The sequence below is a fragment of the Xyrauchen texanus genome, chromosome 20 (assembly GCF_025860055.1).
Source record: "Xyrauchen texanus isolate HMW12.3.18 chromosome 20, RBS_HiC_50CHRs, whole genome shotgun sequence".
Lineage (NCBI taxonomy): Eukaryota > Metazoa > Chordata > Actinopteri > Cypriniformes > Catostomidae > Xyrauchen > Xyrauchen texanus.
The window spans coordinates 14,558,359-14,571,272 of NC_068295.1; the positions used below are offsets into that span (position 1 = coordinate 14,558,359).

The 12,914-nt window shown below is 36.2% G+C and overlaps 1 protein-coding gene across 1 annotated transcript; it reads right to left on the reverse strand.

The window, feature by feature from the left end:
- Positions 1 to 946: 946 nt before the first annotated feature.
- Positions 947 to 12,684, reverse strand: arg2 (arginase 2). The gene is made up of 8 exons (XM_052151610.1): positions 12,231 to 12,684; positions 12,057 to 12,129; positions 6,411 to 6,585; positions 4,430 to 4,589; positions 3,081 to 3,175; positions 2,537 to 2,641; positions 2,107 to 2,243; positions 947 to 1,856 (listed from the first exon to the last, which is right to left on the reverse strand). The coding sequence occupies exons 1-8, from the start codon at positions 12,339 to 12,341 to the stop codon at positions 1,669 to 1,671; spliced, it is 1,044 nt and encodes a 347-aa protein (XP_052007570.1). The 5' UTR covers positions 12,342 to 12,684; the 3' UTR covers positions 947 to 1,668.
- Positions 12,685 to 12,914: the final 230 nt, after the last annotated feature.

Below are 12,914 nucleotides of genomic sequence, written 5' to 3' on the forward strand. Positions count from 1 at the left end.
TCATTAAAGGGATTGTTCACCCAAAAATAAATATTCTCTCATCATTTACTCACCCTCATGCCATCCCAGACGTGTTTGACTTTCATTCTTCAGCAGAACACAAAGATTTTTAGAAGAATATATCTGCTCTGTAGGTCCATACAATGCAAGTGAATGGTGATCAGACCGTCCAAGCTTCAAAAATAAAAAAGGAAACATAAAAGGAATCCAGACCAGTGGTTAATCCAGATCTCCAGAAGCAATATATGTGTGGGTGAGAAACAGATCAAAATGAAAGTCCTTTTTTTACTCTAAATCTCCACTTTCACATGTGAAAGCAAAACTAAACAGGCACCACATGTGGCTTTCAGATATAAATGTGAATGTGGAGATTTAGAGAGAAAAAAAAAAAAGGACTTAAATGTTGATCTCCTTCCCAACCCCATCTATCATATAGCTTCAGAATATATGGATTTAACCACTGAAGACAGATTTTTGGAGCAACAAATGTCTGATCACCATTCACTTGCATTGTATGGATCAAAAGAGCTGAGATGTTCTTCTAAAAAAAATGTATTTGTTTGCTGAAAAAATAATTCTATACACATCTGGGATGACATGAGGTTAAGTAAATAAGAGAATTTTCATTTTTAGGTGAACTATCATTTTAAATAAAGCATATTTTTGGATGACCACCTTAAACAACCTAGCAACATACTTAACACCTAATTAACAAAACATTTTCTTGTTAAAGAATATGTAAAAATATAGCTTTATAAGTGGTTTAAGGCAGACAGCCTGAATAAAACTGGAACAATGTAACACGTTTCTATGTTTAATTACTATAATCCAGTGTTTAAAGCATTATCATGCTCTCAGCTCTGACATGTCTCCTCCAATCTGTCTCAGACTGCATGTACCTGGGTAAGGTCATCAGAAGCTTTACCATGTAATGAGTCATGGACCATTCAGAATCCGTCTTCAGTACAATCGTTTATTGCGCAAAACATTTTTAGAGAAATAGGAAAATGCAATAAATCAAACTACACTTACTTAAAAAGATACTGTTACTGGTGGTGCAATCAAATCTGAATGAGTGTACAAAATATATTATTCATACATTTATTGTATCCAGATTTTCAAAGAAAATACTAAGTTTAAATATTAAGCGTATTCAAATAACTTACTTTAAAATCACTCAGTTTTAATCAAATCTTGGATTAGATTAGCCGTTAAAAGCAATTCTACTATATAAAAATACAGAACACAAACAAATACAATTAAAACCAGATCTGGTCCAAAAGTGCTTAAATTTAAGGACAATTCAGTCTGCCACTAAATTCCACCCACAGTCAAGGGTCACTTCAGCCTTCAAAAATATTTCTTACACATTTTGTTTGTCACCTTTTTTCTTTTTTGCGTAGCTGAAATTAGTGGTAGGTTTGTGCACTTAGCCCTCCTAGGGCTTATTAGAACAACAAAATAAGTGTCACCCATGCAGTTAATGCAACAAATTTACCAATGAGGATTTTTGTTTTGACCTAGACTACAGTAACCTTCATATTAAAGCTTTAGTCTGGGGCTTTGTCTCTGCAAACCTTTCATTGTTTTTTTTAGTGGAATGCAAAGTGGTTCATTAGTCAAAGTCCTCAAAAGTGGTTCATAGTATTTTGTCAAAGTCAATGTGCTTCACAGCCGTAGCTCAGTGTCCTCTTTTTGTTCTGGAATCTTCTGGAAGGCGACATGTGCCCCCTCACGAGTCTGACCGAGAGCGGAAGCGATGACATCAACAGCTAGGCTAGCTGTAACCTCAACAGCCTCAGGTGTTGCTCCCAGTGTGGGGTTCACTTCAACCACATCCATCACAGACAGTAAACCTGTATAGACCAGACAATTAGATTGTAATATTAGATTATACATTTTTAGAATTTGTTAGAACGGGTTGAACATATTATACTATTAGCACTTGTATTTGTAGAGCAAGCATTTGCTTGCGGATAGTGTTCCAAACTGCATGCTTGACATCTGTCGATTACAGTCTCACACATACATTGCTTTGGAAAAGAGCATCTGCTAAATCCCTTAAATGTTTCAAGCACATAAATTCTGTGAATTCTAGACCTGTACCTGTGTTGTGAATCTCCTCTGTGATGTAGATGCCTTCTCTGTAGGTCAGTCCTCCATTAACCGGAGTTCCAGTGGCAGGAGCCAGGGAGGGGTCAAATGCATCAATATCAAAACTCAGGTGGATGGGCCTTTGCTTCCTGAAATAAACCCAAAAATATTGAAATTACACCGGCTATTTTATTGTACGTTATCGTAAACAGATTAAAAGAATGACTTGAAAACCCCCCCAAATGCGTCAGCGCCTGAGATAAAGTGCCAAGTTGTATTTAAAAGGTGACCTCAAACATGCCACAAGTCCCCCATTTACATAATTCTAAAGTACACAGATCTACATTGAGCATACACAGCTACAAGCATGTTAGTGCTGGTTGTTTACAGAAGCACCAATACTAGTTATATTAGTGTGGATTATCCTGGAATATTACTATACCTTGCCAGGAGGTGATCCAGTGTGACCTCCATTACTCTTTGAATGCCCATTCTGTCAATGTCACGCATTGAGAAGTACTGAATTCCAAGGTTCTTCAGAATTATACTTAGAGAGAGAGAATCATCCTGGTTAGTACCAAAAAGCATTTAATTTAAATTGCTTTGCTCTATTTTGTCAGTAATTTCAGAGTACACCATTCACCAAATTACAATAACAGAAATGTATTTGAAGTGTACACTTTTTGACCAATACATTTCCGTGACTTTTCCAAACCACAATTTTAAAATTCCCTGACATTTCCAGGTTTCCATGATCGGGGGAACCCTGTCTCATACTGTCCGCACAGTAAACCTTTTTATTTTGATGCTACAATGCAAAACTTATTGTCCTGTTGGCAGTTATATTTATAAATAGTATTATACAAACATAAATGGGCCACGGAATGATACAGTTGGTGATTTAGCTACTTGAGATTGAGTGAGCAGGCAACTGGTGCCAAGTCCTAGGTGTCATTTTGGACAGGGACGGAACATAATTTGCTTACTGCTCTCCTGGATCAACATCTCGAAGGCCGATGTAGACCAGATCTCTGGCCGCCAGGAAAGGCTTCATCCAGGAAAATCCAGGAACTTCCGGCATCTGCAGTAAAAACATGAGAAATAAATGTTTTTAGAAGTTCTTTTTTTTATTTATTTTTTTTATTCTTTATTTTTGAAACATTGGGAACAATACAATAGCCAGATTTACATTACCTCATGGTCACAGGTTTTTAGAAATTCTAATGAAAAAGCTTATCAGTGTCTGAGTGGAAATATTTTTTTTCTGGGGCACAAATTATTTGCAAATGTACATACTATCGTCACAAATACATACTGGGATCTTTTGAGGAACCACATCTTTCTGAGAAAAGATTGTTCTCATTAACACATTTCCTGCCAGAAACCATGTCAGAGATTGCATCAAGCCAACTTAAAGTTCTGTCACACGTTCCCATCATGTAGCGGACTTAGTAGTAGGCATAGGAATTTAGGTAGAAACAATCAGACGACTGATAAAGATCTGGGGTCGAATTCACAAAACATTTTATCTTACCACTGAGAGTTCTCATAAATAGCAGTAAAAGTTAATAGGTAAGAGTTTCCTCTTAAAACCTATTCACAAAGCTGCTGAGACCAACTTTTACTAAGGAATGGGTAAAAATCTTAAGCTAAGAGAAAGGGTGAGGTTTGCATCGTTGCTATGGATGTCAAAAACCTTACTAACTATTCCCACAGTGACAGGAGATGGGTCTCTGTCAGTATTTTGATAATAGAAATATTGTAGAACGAGGTATCATGTTGCCATATTCACATAAAGATTTTAAAATGTAGGCCAAGTGTCACTACTTAAACAAGTATATGTTCAGCTAATTGTCAGCCTCTTACATGTCTGCATCTCGTAAACAATTAGCAGATATGCATATAAGCAGCCTTTTAATTATCAGACTAGAATAACCATGGCTGATAGTAAGACGTAGTGCAAACGTAAAAGAAAACCAAACTGGACGCAAGAACAGCCGTTACTTCTTGCCCAACTTGTACATGAAAATAAGGACATAATTGTTTGCGATTTGGTCTTAGTGACTTGGTTAGGAGTCCTTTTGACAACCCCTAACTTTTCACAGATTTAGGAGCTAGTTTTAGCACTAAAATGCTTTGTGAAATACTCTTTAGAGCAAAAATTAGTCCTAAAATTAGGACTGACAACCATTATTTGTAAGAGTTTGTCCTAAATCGGCAAGTTAGGGTAGCCTTAAACAGTTTTGTGAATATGGCCCCCCGAGACCTAAACTTAGTAAACTTGTTTACATATCTTTGTACTGTTGACACAATGCTGTGAATGGATGCTATTCACCTTATCCTGCAACTCCTTAAGCATGAATGCCACAGACTGGCCGTGGAGGTTTCCAGAAGGTGACGTCAGAGGAGTGTTGACATCAGCATGGGCGTCAACCCAGATCAGACACAGGTCAGGGCACTGCTGGGTGTGGCCTTCCACTGAACCAATTGCTAAACTGTGGAGATGAAAGCATCACAAATGCTATAGTTGTACTTCAGTTTTGATAATAAAAAAAAAAAAAAAAAAAAGCATTCTGAGATGCAATTCTTCTCACCAGAATTGTACAGGGCAGTTATCAGAGTTACCATAGACGTTGTCAGTTTGAACCAGTTTGGCCATTCTCTGTTGACCTCTTTCATCAAAAAGGCATTTCCATCCACAGCTCACTTGAAGTTTTTTGTTTTTGGCACCATTCTGAGTAAACTCTAAAGACTGTTGTGTGTGAAAATCCCAGGAGATCAGCAATTACAGAAATGGTCAAACCAGCCCATCTGGCACAAACAATCCCGCCACACTCCAAATCATGGAGATACATTTTTTTCCCCCATTCTAATGGTTCATGTGAACATTAACTGAAGCTCCTGATCCATATCTGCATGATTTTATGCACTGCAGCCACAAAATTGGGTGGTTAGATAATCGCATGGATGATTGTTGGTGCCAGACGGGCTGGTTTGAGTGTTTCTGTAACTGCTGATCACCTGGGATTCTCACACACAACAGCCTCCAGAATTTATTCAGAATGGTGCCAAAAACAACATTCAGTGAGCAGCAGTTCTGTGGACAGAAATGCCTTGTTGATGAGACGTCAACAGAGAATGGCCGGACTAGATCGAACTGACAACGTCTACAGTAACTCGGATAGCATCTCGGGTTAGTGCTGTTTTGGTGGCACAAAGGGGACCTATACAATATTAGGTAGGTGATTTTATGTGGCTGATCGGTGTATATATATATATATATATATATATATATATATATATATATATATATATATATATATATATATATATATATATATATATATATATATATATATATATATATATATATATATATATATATATATATATCTCTGGATTAAGGCTGTCAATTTAATGTGTTAATTCGGTGTGAATATATACAGACATACACACACACACAATTTATACTTCATCTTTAGGGTGTCAATATGAAATATAAATGTTAGACTCCCAAACATTACTACTGCAAACCTAGGAGAATTGGTGTTGTTTTAAAGGTGCCAAACAATACATTGACATCTTTTTTGTGTGGTCCAATAAATGCTTTACTCAACTGCCACAAAAATATATTCTTTGAACTATGAATTATATTTATTTGATAACATATTGAATTAGCTTTATTTGGAAGCATATTTCAGCAAATATTAATTAATTAATCACAATATCATGTAATTAATTAGACTTTTTTTTTTATTTATTTATTGCCTGCCCTAATCTGGTTACAAGTACTTTTTTCTTTTACAAGTAATAAGTATACGGTAGAAGTATTTTTTGTTGTAAAATGGTTGTCGTAAAAATAGCTGGGTTAAAAGGAATATATAGGTTCAATATAGGTTAAGCTCAATCGACAGCATTTGTGGCATAATGTTGATTAACTTGGATTTGTACTTTAATTTTTTTGTGGTACAGTAAGACACTTACAATGGAAGTGAATGGGTCCATTTTAAAGGGTTTAAAAAGCAGACATGTGAAGCTTATAATTTTATAAAAGCTCAAATTAATTATTCGGTTAAAACTCATATACCTGTATTATTTAAACTGTAAAGTTATTTAAATCATAATATTTACAGTCATTTTAGGGTTTGCTGATATTACATCATGGCAACAAAGTTAGTAAGCGATTTTATCTTGTGGCTATACATTTTAATGGAATATTGCTTCAAGTAAAAAAAAATAAAACCTGCTATCTGATAAATTAGATCAGCTTGTATGAAATTGATATGAAAAATTCACAATTTAAATTGGGTGCGCACCTGTGGTCTCCCCCCAGCATGATGCAGGTGTGTCCAGCCCCTACTGCGCCGCTCACAGCTCCAGACAGAAGCTGATTGGCTCGTCCGACTGTGCGTGGGAATGGGACGTGCATAAAGTGCTCATCCTTATCAAGGTGCTGGAAGCTCAGGTCTCCGAAGTCATGCAAGGGGTAGTCTGCAACAAGACAGTTGACCAGGACATGTAGTAGGTATATAGGCAGAAACTATCAGACAACTCCTATTAGGAAGACATTGTTGAAGATCTAAACAGGTGATGGGGCCCAGCTTGATAGAACCAGAACAAACTCAGTGACTTGTTGGTGGTGTTGAATTACTCAGCAGATCTTAAACCTACCAATGATGGCCTCCTTTACCATCCAGAGGCCTCCTAACAGAAATAGACTCGAACATTGCAGCCATGTTAAGGCTTATAAAATAACTTAATTCTAGATTTGTTTTCTGCTTGATTACAAGCCACAAAGAGAGTATTAAGGAATAGGATCTGATAAAAACTCAGCCAAAATGTGTTAAGATGAGGAGATAGAAGTTAGGGCTCAGATTTAACCATGTTTTAAGACTTTCAGATCTTGTTTTAGATTTTGGACCACGCAGAGTTTACGATTATTGCTCATTTGCACTTACTCAAAGCCTTGTGGTTTTGTAAGCAGAGCATCAGTCAGTTACAAGTCAGAGCAATTTCCTCTAATTAGTTAACAGTTTTGCCATATGCATTTGGCATTCATAATCAGCACTTAGAAAAGGGAGTAAGACATCTATATTTGTTGCAATGGATAAGTACTGATATAGTTTGGTCAAGAATTCTTTCCATATAAGGTGCAATGGAAAGGATTATTTTCACAGCTCCAAACACTTGATGCCAAACGTTTGTCAAAGGGATGCAACAATATGTTACTGCTTCATTAGGCCATGAAAAGACATTTGGTAAGCAACGAAGACATGTCAAGTTCACATTAAACCCCAAATAAATTAAAAACAATAAGATAAATTATTTTGAATAAAGAATATTACGCCTATTTTAGGACCTTTAAGATTTTTTACACTGTGACATTTTTTAAGGGCAATTAAGCAAGAGAGATGCGTTTGTGTAATTCTCATGGAAATTCGTAGTAAATTCTTACTATGTTATAGTATCAATACAATAAGTACAATAGCTGCATACAATATTTTTCTGTTTTAATAACAATTTTAAGTTACATACAGTACTAATGATGTGTGAATAATTTACAATTTAAATGTCATTATTTTTAAGAATTACATTTACCATGAACCCCATAAGCATTCAAACATCCAAACATGTAAACAACAAACATCTGTCCTCAATAGATAGAACTGGCTCCTAATAGGGAAGCCAAAAAGACAAAAATATACAGTGTTCCATTTTCAAGATAACAAGGGAAAATCCTCCACATCTAAGGTGAAACAGGGTCATTCAAAGCGATGTCAGAAGTATGTCACTTGTTCATATCTGCCGAAGGAAAAAACCTCAGGCTTAAAGATAGCAGGAACTATCGGATTACATGGAGAAGATGATGTTACGTAACCAGCTCGGCTCTATGTTTATGTGAATAACAGCAGACTGGCCGCTGGCGAGACTCTGAGGTGACTTGCAAATTCCAAAGAGCCACTAAGGACATAAGCTCAGAAGGAATTAGAATATTGCAACACTTTCTACTCCTTTATTCAATTACCATTATAAAGAATTAGTTGTCATATAGTAGCAGGGTTTCCTGTCCATCTAATTCCCTCCTGTCATTAAAAAAGTATTTTGCATTCAAAGTTAATTTACTTTATTAGGACCGATATATCGCTGAGACGATGAATTGACCGATATTTGTAATTTTGTTAATTATCAACATCGGCCACAAATTTTCCCCTTTGGCTGATTTGTTTCATGAGGATGCTGAAAATCACCTGCTTGCATGTGAATCAACTGAGACATGTAAACAACCAATCACAGTTCATTTTGTTGTTACATTCTATTGGGTTTCTACAATAATAGACCACGGTGCAACACGGTCTCATTTAAACGTTCCGCATATCAGAGCCAAGACGCGTTATATTGCTCGCCGGTTTCCTTCTCCATCTCTCTTAACTGTCTTGTGTAATGATAAAAAAGGTAAATATCAATAAAATGTCAATCATATACCATCTGCAAATATGTGGATCTCATTTAAACAATGTAATTCACGAACTTCACAAAAATCCAGCGTTATCTTCCCGTCCAGCGCTCATCTAATATCTTCCTCTTAAGCGTGTATTCTATCAGCCAGAATCAAAATCTTCAGAATAAGGATCAAATGTTCCTCAAATAAGTCACAAATCATGATGGTCAGTCCGTGACAATCCAAGCAGGTGATCCGGACCATTTAAATGGTCAGGAGTTTGCTGCTCGCCCTAGATCCGCACAAGCGCCACTTCAAAATAAAAGCACTTCACTTGTGCTATAAGTAAATGTCTAATTCACCATGCACTGTGCAATTGGTTTGATTTGGTATTTTTGTTGTAGTTGAGAAAATGCTATTGCTAACATGGACATGCCACCCATGGCTGTTGGACTACTGTGTGTACTGTTATTTACTTCTACCTAATATAATAAAAATGTCTTCATGTGCAAATAAATAAATAAAACTTGATGAATAAACAAAAATCAGAAGAAACTTCTATCTATCATTTAAAATAAAATATTTTTTTAGATTCTATTTTACAAAGTTAGTTTTGTGTGAAATTGAGTAAACATAGTGCTAAATAAGAGTTTATATTTTTTTTTAGCAATTTTATGTTTATGTTGTTTACTATATTAAATTGTGTGATATATTGGCATTGTATCGGCCAACCTGCTCTCTGGATATTGACATCAGCCAATAAAAAACCCATATCGGTCAATCACTAATTAGGACTACCTAATTAAATGGAAACTAGTCATTTAAACCACAAAGGCTATAGATGTCCTGTAATCTGAAGCCCACTGTCCCAAAGCTTTTGTCACTGACTTGGTGGGAACTGCCTTTCACATTACTGGCAGTGGTTAAACCATTAAAACACCACAGACATCCCATGACGTCATCACTTCAATTTCTGTCTAGCAGAATGGCCAAAAAAAAGAAAAAAGAAAAATCTGCATCTCATTCCATTTCAGAACTGTATTTAGGTCCACCCAATTTTTATATAAACAAATGTCTTATTTACCCAGATTCAAAGTCTTTTTAGTTGAAACATCTTGTAATATACACTCTCTTAAAAAGTAATATTCCAGGTTAAATACAAGTTAAGCTCAGACAGCATTTGAGGCATAATGTTTAGAGTACAATTAGCTCTACAAATTAACTTATGGAATGCATTAAACATGTTTAATGCTCTTAAAAAGAACTAGAAGCATGAGTAAAAGGTGTCTGTTTGAAAAAATAAAACACATTTTATTGATTTTCAGTATCAATAAAATATATTTTGTGGTAAGGTGAAACATAATTTGTTTACCTGTTGCCATATCAAAACTGTATAGTGAAAAAATAACAGCAAAATTCAAAAACCTTGGAAGATATCACCTAAATGTTCATTTAACTGTAAAAAGTTACAAATTCACACAAAAGGTTAATTTTCATCTCAGTTTTTATTGTTAATTTAAAACAAAGGCAAACTTGGTATCATTTTAATCTCCAGTCTGTTAGCAAGTACCTTACATAGACATTTAATTATTATCTAGCCAAGTTTAAATCCCTGTTGCACTGATGGGGCACATTGTAACTGCATTACATCTTGCCCCAATAAGAACAAACTATCTGTATTTCCATGCAGTCAGATATGTAATTTACATAATTCCCTTTAATGTGTTTGTGTGTTGTGTCAATCAATGCATTACTCTGGCCAATGCTGTTTGTTGTGCATTTATTTTTGTGACAAAATGATTGCTATAATATATGACAAAATTAATAAATGGCTTTTATTTACCTAATAATTTAGTTTATATCCTATTTATTTTTAATTAGACCAGTGGTGGCTCAGCGGTTGAGGCTCTGGGTTACTGAACAGAAGGTCAGGGGTTCAAGCCCCAGCACCACCAAGATGCCACTGTTGGGCCCTTGAGCAAGGCCCTTAACCCTATCTGCTCCAGGGGTGCCGTATCATGGCTGACCCTTCACTCTGACCCCAGCTTAACTGGGATATATGAAAACGAATACATTTCACTGTATATATGAAAACTAATACAATTCACTGTATATATGCAAAAAACTGTGTGTATAATGTGTGACCAAAATAAAGGATTCTATTCTATACAGTTGTTAGAGGGGGATTTACGTGGTCATGTTACAATGTGTCCCTCACCCGTTTCAACGTGCCCTATCAATATTGTATTCAGAATAGGCAATTTGATTTTACTTTCCCTCTTTCCAGATAGATGGTGTAAAAAGTTTTAATTTAATGAAATTAATGTGAAAAAGGAAAAACATTTTGAACCAAGTGCATTTACACAAACTTAAGAAAACCAAAGAGTATTAGTTTGTGCCTTGCTCTCCCTTAATAAGTGTATTATAGATATACTATATAATATTATTACATTTAGTTTTATACATTAAAGAGAAGAGTAAACCAGTAGACCTAAATGCATTGTATTTTTATGAAAATAGGCCTACTGTATCTAGGAGGCAAAATTAAACTTTAAAATTATGAAAATTAGTCATTAACAATAAAAAAAATAAGATTGATCACAATTAATGTTTAATCTACTTACAGCATGGGGCTACATCCATTCATACAGTAGTAATATATTCCTGTTGTAATCTATTAATGTTCAGCATTCCAAGCCAGTTAAACTCAAATCTTTATTTGCAGAGAGAGAATACTGAAAAAAAAAGACCTTTGGAGTTTGTGTTGTGTGGAGTTTCCATACATTTCATTAGCTAATGTATGCTTCTCTAAAGGCATAGATCCAAAAATGAGGGTGAGTAAATAATGAGAGAATTTTCATTTTTGGGTGAACCATCCCTTCAACGTCATAGAAACCATGTTGTCATTACCTGTGGGTCTTGTTTTTTTTTCCCCTCCCTCCTCAACTGCAGTGCTTACTCTTCTGTTTATGTAATGTTCCCATTTAAAAAAAATAAAAAAAACAGGCCACCTAAAACGTTATTTGCAACCCAGTTATTTACATCGACTGAACCAACCGTAACGATACTTAAAATAACTCTTTATGTGATGTCGCAAGTCTAGTGGTCAGGTTGTCTCGTGGCATCTCTGCTGAATGTGCGGAGAGCTGCAGTCTCAGTAACGCACGTTGGTTCAACGTGGCCAGACGCAACATCCAAAACTCTTGCATTAGGTAATCAGATCTTTTTCCACTGAATGTGTTTTTTTCTCCATTTAAAGTGTTTACATCTTAGAAATCTCACAAAATTGCCACATCCGCAATTATTGCTACGTGAAAGAGAATGTGAGCTTTGAAATGTATCGTTTTTTTTAAATAAAACATCCCCTCCTAAACCGGGAGAGTTGGATGATGTAACCTATGCAGTAGCCTACGTTGTTTCCGATTCACGTGCGTTGCATAAGAGCATGCGAGCGCTGATTTTACTTAATCTACAAGCACGTTAAATTAAATAAAGGACAAAAAAAGTACAATTATGTACTTACCAAGATTTGAAAGTCTGTCCACCAAACCCGCATCCCGAATGGCTTTGGGTCCATGCTCCACCCCTCTCCTTTTCTAAAGGAGAATCATAAAAATAGGCCTACCATCATAACACGGTTCACAAAATCAACTTTCCAAGTGCTTGACTTCTCAGTGAACAAACACGTGTTTCTCACCTGCCCTTTGGAAAACGGAGCACCCAAAATCGCGACAGAATGCGATCGGTTCTGTTGACAAAAACTCAACGTGGACCTCAATAATCTGGATAGTGATCCTCTCAGGGCCATGTTGCGAATGCAAAAATACAACGAAATAGAAGGAAGGCTTGATTTAAATAATAGACTGTCTCTTGGTGTTGCTTTCACTCGTCTAGCTCAAATGGCAGTAGAACCTCAAATCACTGGCGCGTCGGTTTTATTTCAAGTCTTCCACTTAATTCATATTCATGAGCCGGTGAAAAGCGGAAGGTGAAGCTAAATTACACGCTTTGTGTGAAACCTTGAGGTCGCCCCACAAAAAATCTAACAGTCCTCCACCATCCAATTGTTTGAAATAAATTAGATTATTTCCGCTCGCTCACTGCTGCGCGAGCCACGTTTTTCTATTCATGGAGCGACCAACCTGCGTCAGACCCGATGACACACCTTCCACCCGGCTAATCAGAAACGAATAGAGCGTGGGTTTGTTTTGAGGGGCGTGGTTTTATAAAGATCTGGCAGGAGAGATGGGATGCCTTTCTGCGGTGTTGGAAATTTCCATCTCTGCACTATCGCTTGGCTTGTATAAGTATTTTGGCTTGCCCGCTGTATCGTCAACAAATTCCCATCACACCACCATGTTGAAAACAGATCCAGTGTCCT

Bases quoted from the DNA above. Each gene is read 5' to 3' on its own strand.
- arg2 (XM_052151610.1), bottom strand. From the start codon at position 12,341: ATGGCCCTGAGAGGATCACTATCCAGATTATTGAGGTCCACGTTGAGT. The intron at 6,586-12,056 runs GTAAGTACATAA...GTCTTGTTGCAG, and splicing joins GGACAGACTTTCAAATCTTG to ACTACCCCTTGCATGACTTC. The intron at 4,590-6,410 runs GTGCGCACCCAA...TCATCTCCACAG, and splicing joins ATGCTGGGGGGAGACCACAG to TTTAGCAATTGGTTCAGTGG.